The sequence below is a fragment of the Quercus robur genome, chromosome 2 (genome assembly GCF_932294415.1).
Source record: "Quercus robur chromosome 2, dhQueRobu3.1, whole genome shotgun sequence".
Lineage (NCBI taxonomy): Eukaryota > Viridiplantae > Streptophyta > Magnoliopsida > Fagales > Fagaceae > Quercus > Quercus robur.
The window spans coordinates 17,718,169-17,730,437 of record NC_065535.1 but is presented as its reverse complement, the minus strand read 5'-3'; the positions used below and the strand labels follow the sequence as shown (position 1 = coordinate 17,730,437).

General features: G+C 33.6%; 1 protein-coding gene across 2 annotated transcripts; it reads right to left on the bottom strand.

Moving 5' to 3' along the window:
• Positions 1–3,064: 3,064 nt before the first annotated feature.
• LOC126712724 (glutamate receptor 3.2-like) lies at positions 3,065–10,722 on the bottom strand. 2 transcript variants are annotated; one of them, XM_050412172.1, is made up of 8 exons: positions 10,441–10,722; positions 10,263–10,335; positions 9,494–9,699; positions 8,043–9,379; positions 7,669–7,946; positions 6,994–7,025; positions 6,501–6,895; positions 3,065–3,630 (listed from the first exon to the last, which is right to left on the bottom strand). In XM_050412172.1, exons 3-8 carry the CDS (start codon positions 9,603–9,605, stop codon positions 3,211–3,213), a joined length of 2,574 nt encoding a protein of 857 aa, XP_050268129.1. In that variant the 5' UTR covers positions 9,606–9,699; positions 10,263–10,335; positions 10,441–10,722; the 3' UTR covers positions 3,065–3,210. The 2 variants fall into 2 exon arrangements, with proteins under 2 accessions (XP_050268129.1, XP_050268128.1); XM_050412171.1 differs by lacking the exons at positions 10,263–10,335; positions 10,441–10,722 and having other exon boundaries at positions 9,494–10,232.
• Between the last annotated feature and the right edge of the window lie 1,547 nt (positions 10,723–12,269).

The window sequence follows — 12,269 nt, the reverse complement described above, 5'->3', positions numbered from 1 at the left end:
TTAAAAAAGTATACCTTCTTTATTAAATTAATAACTAGCAAGTACAATGACCAATGAAATAACTAATTAAGAAGTAATTAATTAATGAAGGGAAAAGTTAATGGATGCTCAAAGGCCATTAGTTTAGGAAACATTTTTAGAAACATTTTATGAGAAAAGAAAAAGGAAATTGATTTTTTTTTTTTTTTTTTTTACAGTTTTTTATATTTCTCATAAGAAAAACGTTTGGCTACAAGTTACAACTCCTACTAAAAAATTAACATAATTAGATTACATCTTCTTTATGATCTTAACACAAATTTTAAATTTCATGCCAATTGGATGCTATATTATTTGATCCATAAACTAATTTTTTATGCATATTATTGTACTACAAAAACTTAAAATTTAAACATAATTTAATTGATGAAATAGCTATTGATCTTTGACACTTTGAAAATTTTGCAAGTATGGAAGATAAAAAAGAAAATGTAATCTAATTGTTACTTGTTTAAAATTTACATCCAATAATAATATATTAGAGTTGTAGTAACCAAACTATGTCCTTTCCATAAAAAATGTATAAAAACTTTCATAAAATTGTCAATTGACAAATGCTCTAAGAGCACCCATTAACCAGACACATTAATAAATAATCATTGTCATGAAGAGAGGTATACCTAATAGAATATTAATAAAAGTAATTAATGAGACACTAATAATTGGAATTTTTTTTTGGGCCAATAATTATAATAAGTAATGGCAAAAAGAAGGTCAATGGGTGAACATGAGGAATTTTCCAAAACCTCTTGAAAAATTAGTTAGATATCCATGAGATCCTTAATTAAGGCCTCATGATATCCTGAATTCGAAACCTCTTGCTAGTATCCTGGGGCCACTCCTATGAGATTCCTCTTTGTAATAATTCGGTGTGTATGGGACGAAGGAACTACACATACTCAAAGAATTAGTCAAACACTTGAAGAGGTTTAGATACCCTCATTTGTCAAAAAAACGTAATAATAATTTGACATTCGATTCATGAAATTGGTCAATCCACTATCCAATTTAAAATAATAATAACAATAATTGTGATTCCTAAGGCCTTCGGGTTGAAAATGTATGATAGGAATGTTATTCATCCTAAATAAAATACTGTAATATCTTTTGCAAAAATTAATGATGAACAAAATATAGTACCAAAAATATCCATGATAGCTAGAGGAGGGTATCCCAAATATGCTAGTGCTAGGCACTGAAATTCGAGGGAGTGTAATAAATTGCAATAGAGCATCTCTAAGTTGGGTTATTTGGACAAATTATTAGGTTTACCGAGAGGATTGTTGAAATAGTCCTCTCTTGATCCTTCTATCAAATAAAACATTATTATTTATATAAATGTGACATCACCTAGTGGTTTTTTTATTTTTAATTCTTATGCTGATTAGGAATCTGATTCACACATTGACATATATGACATTATTTTATTAGTTAGAATGACTACTTTAACAGTTCTCTCAGTACACCTAATAATTTCTCCTATTTGGGGCTCTTAGAAAACTATTTGTAAATCTGGAATACACGAAAAATCCAATGGAAAAGCGCCCAGGTTGAGGGGAAAAAAAGACTTGTTCAAACTTCAAAGTCAATGTGATCAATGGTCAATGTGGGCAGCTGATTCAACCTTGGATATTGTTGTGGTATTTGGTGACATGGCACTCATATAATATGGTAGTTGACGTGGTTGGCTAGCATGGCGCTAATTCCATCTAGGACGCTGATGTGACACTTTGATGACTTGATAGCTTAATGTGTTAGGGTTAATGTGACCCGCGACATAATGGATGTAGATCTACTTATGATTTTGAAGTGTTGTGTTGCTCATTATTCAATGTTTCGAATTGATTGTTTATTAATTCAAATCAATGAAGGGATGGTCTAGATTTGATAAGGCAGATTTTGAAATGACGACAATGGAAACGCCGTTACATCGTTGAAAAGTAATGTTATTGAGGAATGACCCTAAAAAGAAAGAAAAGAAATTTTCTATGAGCCTCAGATACTATGTTAAAACCAAAAGCATATTATATTAGGAATGTTTTTACAACGTACGGATCTAGGAAGCCCATATAGATTAAAGAAGTAAAATGGTTTGTTGTATATGCGTCTAGACTATAGAGCTTTGACCAAAGTAACAATGAGGAACAAATATCCGATTCTTTTGACAGATTGTGCAAAGCCACTTACGTCACCAAACTAGACCTAAGGTCAAGCTATTGGCAAATGGGTATTGTTGAAGGAGATGAACCAAAGACGACTTGTGTAACTCGGTAGGATTCCTATGAATTTTTAGTTATGCCTTTTGGTTTAGCAAATGCCCCTACTACATTCTGCAATTTGATAAATGATGTATTATACGAGTATGTAGACTAGTTTGTAGTGGTTTACTTAAATGACATTGTGATATATAGTGAGTCCTTAGAGGATCACTTGGAACACCTTAAGAAGGTGCTGTCTAGATTGAGAGAACATTAATTGTATGTTAAAAAGGAAAAGTTTGATTTGCCCAAAAAGAGATTATGTTTTTAAGGCATATGGTCAGTAAATGTCTTGTGAAGATGGAGGAGAGGAAAGTGCATGCCATCCTTGATTGGCCTCCTCCAAGCAAAGTGACTGAGTTACGGTCTTTTCTTGAATTGGTTATATACATATATATATATATATATATATATATAAAATTTAGAATTTAATTAGATTTAAACTTTTTTATTTTTGCACTCAATAATTCACTTGTCACAAAAATTAAAAAATTAAATGGACAAGTGGCGCAAAATTGAACTGCAATTGAAATTTAATTTAGAATCTAACTGAATTTAGACTTTCGATTTTTACACTCAATAATTCACTTGATACAAAAAATTAAAAATTAAATGAAACAGGTAACGTAAAATTGAGAATCCAATTAAAATTTAATTGAATTTTCTCTAAGATTTGACTTTTTAATATATACATAAAAATAGATATATGTTACAGGAACGGTCTCTATGTTATATATAATTTTTTCTTGGATGTGATATCTCCTGAATTATTACAAAGAATCAAATAATATCATATATATATCCGAATGGTTTTGTGTGAGTCGTGTGACCATCAATTAGTTGAAAGCTAAACATCTTTACACGCAGAGCTATATATGCGAATTTCACAACAACCATGGTAACAAGTGATTGCTTAAAGATTAAAGATCCTCTTGCCATTATCATTTGATAACATATCCCTACGTTTTCTTTTTGACATTCTCTTTCTTACATCTTCTTTCTTATCTGCAAATGACAAGAATGTCTGGAGGCGTGTAAAACGTGAACTGCCATTCATAGAAGCATTAGGTTCTTCAGGAAAACGCTGCCTAAACTGGCGTATCATCAAGCAAAAGTATAGTAGGAGAGCAAGAAAGCATGCAATCCCACAGATGAGAAATAGTCCCCGGAAGCTTTGTAATCGAAGCTGATCTGGTGCAAGCCCAGTGACTTGGGAACCACAAGCTTTTCTCGATAGCCACTTGTCATGGATATTCTGAAGCTCACCATTCTCAGATAGAGCAAGTATGGCAGTAGACATGTCAGTGGCTAAAGGAGAGTCCCTTGGCAATGCCTTAAAACAACAACATAAATATATAGAATCAAAAGCAATTGACCTAAAAAAATGTAATAAAAGTATTTGATGACTGTCAAAAATAATGAAGACAGGAATACCGAGAAAATTTCCATGGACATCAGGACAAATATGATCAGTTTAATTATGGCTTCAACGTGTCAGAAAAAACCTAAAGCAAAGATAGAGTTCGTTGGACAAAAAAAATGGGTTTCTGTGCTCTGTTTGGAATGTTTCTACCCGAACAACGTGAGGAAGTGTGTGTTTGCCTCTAAATTAATAAACCAATTTATTTTACTATTCAGTTTATTTTTATTATTACACACAAACCAAAAGGTCATATTTTCTATTGGATCTTAGGCAATAGAAGACGGAGGGGGGTGTCAAGGGTAGGGATGGCAAAAAAAATTATTATTACTTTATTTTGTTTTGTTTCTTGATTTTATGTTTTACTAATTTTATTAACACTTACAGTACTATCATGTGATGTACAGATTAATTAAACTTCATATGTAAATATAGAAAAGAATATCAGTGAATTTAAATAATAAAAATTACCTTAAGTTACATGTAGAAGCCTTTCAAGATCATTTAAAAAAAAAAATCAAAACTAAAAATTATGGCTGATGAATAAAATAATGATGAAATTTAGTATGCATTTGGATACTGCTTATTTTGCTGAAAATTAAAAACTTATTACTGAAAATACTGTAGCAAAATATTTTTTATTACTCAAATTTACTGTTCACCCGCAATTTGCACCTGGCTAGTCCATGAATAGTGCCATGGACAGCCAAAAAACACAACTTAAGAAAACGCAAATGCAATAAGCCTTACACAGATGCACCCTTAGTGTCTGTTTAGCTAACTTATTTTTTGCCAACTTATTTTACTATTCAGCTTATTTTTGTTACTATTTATGGGTTTCACTACACTTTTTTGTACTATTTATGGGTTCCACTATACTATTTCAACTAACATTTACCTTTATCTATAATGCTTTTAGCAAAACGTTTTCAATTTCAGCAAAATAAGCGAATCCCAAACATACCCCTAACATCTTTCAAAATAGTAAACTTTTAGCTGGAACTTTGGTAATAGACGACTTTCATTTAGGGTAAATTTAGCTTAGTAAGTTTGAGGTATTTGTATTTTTTTATTGTAATAAGATCTCTTTTATTGTACACATGGCACAAGGAGGAGGTATACAATTTTCTTCTTCATTTTAAAATTTCCCCTAAAAGTAAATTGTTGGCTCCACCACTATTGGTGTTGTTAAACCCGGCTGAGCCGAACTAGTGATCCGGCACATTGACCAGGCTGGGTAATCAATTGGATCGGAAAAGTATGTGACCCGATCAAAACCGATGCAACCCGGTGAGTTTTAAGTAACTTGTGTGACCTGGTTGGGTTTTATTAACTCGGTCGAGTTTGTGAATTGTGAAAATTACATTAATAGATCTACTTTATTGACTCTTTTATTTTTTAAATATGTGATAATATGGTAATTTAAACAAGAGAAAACCTAAAAAAAATAAAAACATTATTTCACTTTTCAGTTTTCACAATTCTCAAAACCTACTTCTACGAGCTGCTACAGTGCATACATTTTTTTATGCTTTGAAGTCTGAATAGATGTGCTTGGCCAACAATTAGCATGTAAGTATGACCATATAACTCTATGCCACCAACTATCTTCTTTTGTTTAGTGTTTTTTTTTTTTTTTTTTTTTTTTTTTTTGTACAGTGTGAGTGTGTGAGAGACTGAAAGAAATACGTATTAGAGTTTGAGATTTTCCTTTTTATTTATTTAATATACATAATTTTTAGACATGTAACAAGATTTTCTTTAGCAAAGACTTTGTTGGAATCTTATGACATTTGTTTATTTTCCTTGTGAATTTTATAGAATTTCTAATGCTATTGCTTATGAAACATTGATTTTGAATTATAATGGCAAGTTTAATTTAGGCATATGCCTTTTTTTTTTTTTAATTTACATATTCAGGTTATGATTTCTCAAATTTAATTTTATATATATTTAATTTTTAAAATTTTGTTATTTAACCCTGCAATTTGACAGATGACCCATTGGTTGAATCAGTAACACAACTCATAGACTGGGTCAACGTCTAGTCTGAATTTAATAACTATGACCACTACTAATTTTACACAAGATTATATATATATATATATATAGTTCGAACATCATGGCACAATATGGTTTATATATTTAATTGGAATATAACTTTTTAGTGTCAATTTTTTTTAAATAATCTTATTATTTGATTAAAAGTAATTTCATAATAAAAAATTAAGGATATAAATATAAATTTAAGAAATTTAAAATTGTTTATCAAAATCTTTTCCACTAACAGCCCCACACAACACAGCTAAATAAAGACCATATTCTCAAAAGCTAAACAAAAAGGTTAAAAAGTAAAATTGAAAAAATCAAATTCCATAATTTTTTTTATAGAATTTTTTTAATAAAATTAGGACACACATTTTATACTAAAACTATGCTTACTTGTAGACCTATGATTACAACTTAAATTTTAAAAAAAAATTAAAAAAAAAAAAAGAAAAAAGAAAAAAAGAGTCTTTAGGCTAGTGTTTTTTTTTTTTTTTTTTTTTTTTTTTTTTTTTTTACTATTATTTGTTAATATAATGTTTGCTTTGCAATTCACTTATGTGAAAACTGACTTTGCAAAATCAAGATGCAAGCATTCAGAATCCAGCTGGAGTTTTCAGTTTTCACATAGGTTTATATTCAAGGCCAAGTAATTTTGAAAAAAAAAAAAAACCAACTTGATTAACAGGTGTAGAAATGAAAGTAAATTAACTAACTACATGATGAGAGCTACTCACAAATCCCCACCCGCTTTTGGTGAACTCTTGACCTCTAATTGAGAACTTGCAGTTGTCTGACAAGAAGAGCTCTATATATAGCCGTTCATCAACCACAGCAGCAACAGTTCCTCTCTCAAGTGCAACAGCATATTCTTCTGGTGAGCCAAGAGCAACAAGTCTAGATTTTGGGATGTTAAGTTCCTCAGTCAAATAGTTTTCAGCAAAAGATCCTACTTGGAATCCTATAGGTTTATTGCTAGTCACCAAGGTATCAATGCCTGTGATGGGGGAGGAAAGCTGTTGCACTGTGAGCATAGATGTCAGGCTTGCAATATAGCTCGAGTTGATTACAAGGACTACAAAAAGCCATATGAGAAGCACAATGCGACCAAGTGTGCTCATTGTATTTTCTCCTGAAAATTTGAAGAATTTTAGAGTTGACACCATTGGTTAAGGTACTGTTGTAATCCAGGAAAAATACAATGTAGACTGTCAAAATGGAAAGACTTACTATGTGCAAAAAACATAGTAGACAAGCTAAACCTGCAGATAAAGTAAATAAAGTTAGATGAGCAGTTACAGAAAGAACAGTGGGAAAGTTAAAAGTCAAACAGAAAATTATACAAAAAATTTACTTGATTTTTAACTAGATGAATTGTAAGATCGAACTTAAAAAGGATCAATATTTAGCTACATTGTTGTTGAGTTGAATCACAATGTTATGTCTGATTATCTGATAAAAATATACATAAAAACATGAGAGTCAAATGTTAATTTAAAACATGGTACTCCCATGTAGAAAGCTCCCACACTCCTAGGAGTTTGAGAGAGATAGTTGGTAAGCAGCTTTATCATCAATTTTGAAGGTTACATGTCAATACATGGCTAAAATGTTAACATACCAGGTGCACACTGTGACACACACTAAAATCTATGGCTAATATGTTTAACACCCCAAGTACACTAAAATCACAATGGTATTGTATGCTTTGAGTGTCTCATAAAAACATGAAATTCACATGTTAAAGGTGGTAACCAGTATACAAAGTTCTTGCTTCTAGAAATCTGGGAAAGGTGGTCAGTAGACTGCAGCTTTACCCCCAATTTTGAAAGTCACATGTTAATATATGTAGTAGTATGTACACAAAAATCTATAGCTTATATGTTCAACATATCAATTACTTACCATAAAATTGTGACTATTTGTTTCCTAAGAGGCCCCTGGAATTCATCATTTATTCTATGTTCAAGAATCCAAACAACGACGCCAACAGTAAGAAAAAAAGCTGCTATGACAGCCCACATCAATGGAGTAAATGGTTGCAAGAATTCCCAAGCACTTGGATTTAACTTCCTGACAGGAGCTACAACAACTAATCCTGACTCTATATATGGCTGAGTGAAATCCACAAGCTTTGTTCTGTTTGTGACAATTGCAATATCACCTACAGCAGCATCAAAAACCTATAAAACAAAGTCACAGCATCAGTTGGAGCAATATTTTCAATTTTTTGTTTGTAAAAAATTAAAGTTTCTTTTTATTTATTAAATTATACTTACATTTAATGAGACCATATTTACAAGCTTGTAGTAGCTTGGATTCTTATGACCATCTCCAAATGGAATGAACCTATATGGAACTGCATAAGGTAGCAAGTTTATGGCAGCAAGGAACACATCTATGCAATATCCTTGGACTTTATCAGTACCATTCACTCGTGAGACTAGCTCCTGGTAACTGACTCGGTTTGGAACTCCAACTCGCAATTGCCTTCCATTTTCTGGAAAAACCCAGCCACGAGGCTTCTTTGTTGTTCCACCAGGCCAAATCACAGTGTCTAAAATCTGGCTTGAACTTGAACGGTTTGGTGGTTTGGTATAAAGTGTCTCCGGGGTCACAACAGATAGGCCAGAATAATTAGACCAATAACCAATCTGCCTATAACCAGTTTCATATACATTAAGGATATCATATGAAGGATGTAAAGGGGATCTGTCTGGATAAAATCGAATAGGTCCTGTCAAACCTGTCATATTGGTCTGCAATATGTTGTTAAGCAATTGATTCCCCCCATCAAAAATGCTCAATGCACCAAGATTCAGAGCTCCTCCCTTCATACGACTTAGGCGTGTATTGTTGGAGAATGAAATGTTACCTCCCTGATCAAGAAACAAATTTACTGCTTGAGCAATCATCCATACAGTATCATAGGCATATAGACCATAAGGGTTCAGCCCAATAGAGCCATTACTCAGCTTGTTCCACCTTGCCATAAAAGCCCTTTTTCTTTCTGAATCAGGTGTGTGTGGACGAAGAGTCAGAACTCCTATGGTAGAGTTTGCAGTTTTTGAAGATGGAGCAGAATCTAAGACAGTAGATAGCCAAGTGGTAGCTATCCAAACATAGCCACTCTCCATCATCCCAAGTTTCTGAGCCTCATCAAAAACCAAAAGACCTGTCCTGTTAAAGGTATGTACAACAATTACTCGAGCTTCCATCATTTGAATCCTTTCTAGTTGATCCTTAACCTCACTTGGCTTTGCAGTAGGGTCAGGAGGAAGTACTGCCTTATAAGAAATTTTGCAGTGTCTTTCTGCAAGTTGATCGGCTAAAGCAGTAATACCATTTCGGCTTTGATCATCGTCACTAAAAACTGCAACAACCACTGCCCAACCAAAATGACTAATCATATCTGCGATTGCAGTCATCTGGAATTGATCATTGGGTGCTGTTTGAACAAAGTAAGGGAATTGCAGAGGAGATAGGGTGGGATCTAGTGCTGTAAATGACAACAATGGAACATGGAATTCATTTGCAAGATGTGAGAGTACATGGGCCATTACAGCGGTTTGTGGACCAATTATAGCTACTGTATCAGTCTCCAGGAACTTCAATGCTGTGATCAATGAAGAACTATGAATTATGAATATTATTATCCAACCAAAACTTCTAGTTAAAAGAAAGAACATGCAAGAAAGAATTCACGAAAAAATAAGAGAGAAAAGTTTACCCCCAATGATGCCAAGAAATTCATTGAAGTTGGAATCATGTATAAGTATAGACAATTTACTTCCACCAAGAATATTTGGATCAGAATTTACATCATCCTCAGCAGCCTTCATGGCAATCCTTGCTACCTTCCCATTAATAGTGTTAAACGTGAAAACAGCTCCAACTTGCACAATATCAGGTCTTAAAGCCCCTTCTGAGAGTGCTCTGATACACACAATAAAAATTGACACACACAAAACCAGATTCATGGTGATACTAAAAATGATGAACCTCACAAAACCAGACTCTTGGTAATACTAAAAATGATGAACCTCACCCCTGACCCTCATACATGAAACAGAATAGGCATGCTGAATGAAAATGAATAAGGGTATTACTCAAACAAATTAACTACCAAAACATGCTGAATATAACCCACATCTGCATTATAAGCCATTTAAATTAAGATAGAAAGAATGTCAACTTAGCATCCTTGTCCAAGGCAAGTAAAGCATAAACAGGAAGACTTGAAGAAGAAAAAGAATTATCCATTCCAGTTCTGATATACAGGAACAAAGGTAAAAGTAGATAATCTAGTGGTCTGTTTGCACTACTTTAAACCCGAAAGCAACAGGTACACGAAGAAACAAAAAACACAAATCTATCTTACTAAGCAGCAGGAAAAAAGTGGTGGCAAACTTAAACATATGACTTGTCCATCAATGCTTAGCGCAAGAAAAAGTGAAAATTCAGGCGGCTGCAAAAGTTCACAAGGAATAGGTACTGACCTCAAATTTGAAGAGAGAACGTTAGAAAGGGATCATTGGCAGAGCAGTGCAGCAAACCAAACTACCACCCTTTCTAAAAAGAAGAGAAGATACATTAATGCAAAGAGCAGTGCCAGAAAGACTGGAAAGGAAAGAGAATTGAATATGAAAGTTAAAAAAACAAAAAGAAAACACTCACAGGAGAAAAGCTTGAGTGTCACAAGAAAGGGAGAGAACAAACCCACTTAGCACAGAAACACGTTCCATTATTTAATTATGGTGGGAATACTTCATGATAGAGAAAGAGAACAACTTGGCAAGTTGTGTTTCCACTTGGTGACTACTGAGTTTATATACTTCTTTTTTGTATCACTCACACTCTTAACAATGGCATCATGGCATGGCTGAATTCTATGGAAAATGGCAAACAATGTTAACAGTGTAAGGGCTAGAAATTAGGAAGAGCATGTTTCTTCCAATTTGATGGTGGTATTTGAAAGCTCGAAAATGTGTTAAAAACACAAGAACTGTTTAGACCCTCAAATTAAAGTTAAGTCTTGATAGATTTTACACTAACTTAATACTAAGTGCGGAATAGTGTAAATGCGAGTGGATAAACAAACAAGCTACTCTAATCTATAATCAAGACAATACAGCAGGAAAATGAAATGTAAAAAAGTAGGAAAGAGAGATGCAAACACAAGATAACACGTCGATGTGTTATCGAAGAGAAAACCGAAGAACTCGGCGAAAAACCTCTCCGCCGCCCTCCAAGCGGTAATCGATCCACTAAACAATCAGTTGGGATACATGGGTTAGCAAGAGACTCTCCAAGTCTAATCTACCCTACATGGGTTAGCAAGAGACCCTCCAAGCTCCTACTCCAACAAGGCTTCTCGGAATCGTGTCTTGTCTAGCTCTCTAGATCCCGCAACAAGCTCCATGTTGCATCTACCATCCTTGTCTTCTTCCAATGTTTCCCAACAGCACCAAAACCTCACTTGAGACTCTGAAAGGGTGTGGTAAGTATTTGGGCTATCAACCTCTCAATAGTATGGAAATTGAGAGGTAGGAGTTGAGGAAAATCCACAAGTGATTGTGTAGAGGATTGTGGGTATAACAATCTCTAATTCTCAAGGTGTTTGGCTAGAATTTTCTCTCAGAAGCACTCTTCAATATTTGTGGGTAATATAGGTATAAATAGTGTAGGCACAAAAAGTGTGTATCAGAATTAACAGTCTGGCAAAACAGAATGTCTCGCGGGTGTCTAGCGGGAAGGCCTTACTCGTGAGATACTTGCGAAACACAGCTGTCTTCATTCTATCCTGACTCTTCGCATTCCAGCATGTGCAAGTCACATTGGTCACTTCGCAGGATGCTTAGTCGCGAGCTACCCACGAAAACTCTCCAGTCTTCAATTGCTTGAGTCTTCACACACTCTCTCTCTATCACACAACCATTACAATCAAATCCCACAATAAATATAAGGTACAAAAGATTGAATAAAATTACAATCAAAATTGGCACGGAATTAAATCCAACAAAACACATAGTTGTAAATTATAATTTTACAGTATTGGAAGGGATTGAAAAACGTGTTTGGTATTGGTTTGATTATGGTACTTTTCCCTTTGTAATGTGAAAGGAAACGGTTGAAGATGCTGTCTCTTCTTTGAGTGGCACTTCTTCTCCAAAATTGACAAAATGTCACTCTTCCCATTTTTTTTCTTCTTATAAAGTTTAAAGAGAAATGGTGGTTGTGTTTGCCCATGTTAAAATTAAAAAATAAAATTCAAGTGATTAATTTTGTGATGTGGAAGCAAGAGAGAGAGAAGATGAGAGTTACATGATGTGGCATGATGGCTTATGTGCACAGGATAAAGTCCTAATGGTTACATCTTTGATATTAGCTTGGAGTATAATATATGAGCTATGGAGTCTAGGGTTAGCCTCTAAATGAACTTCACACTGTTACATAATAAACAGTTGGAAACTAATATCTTTAACAGTTCATGTGGAATTTAATAT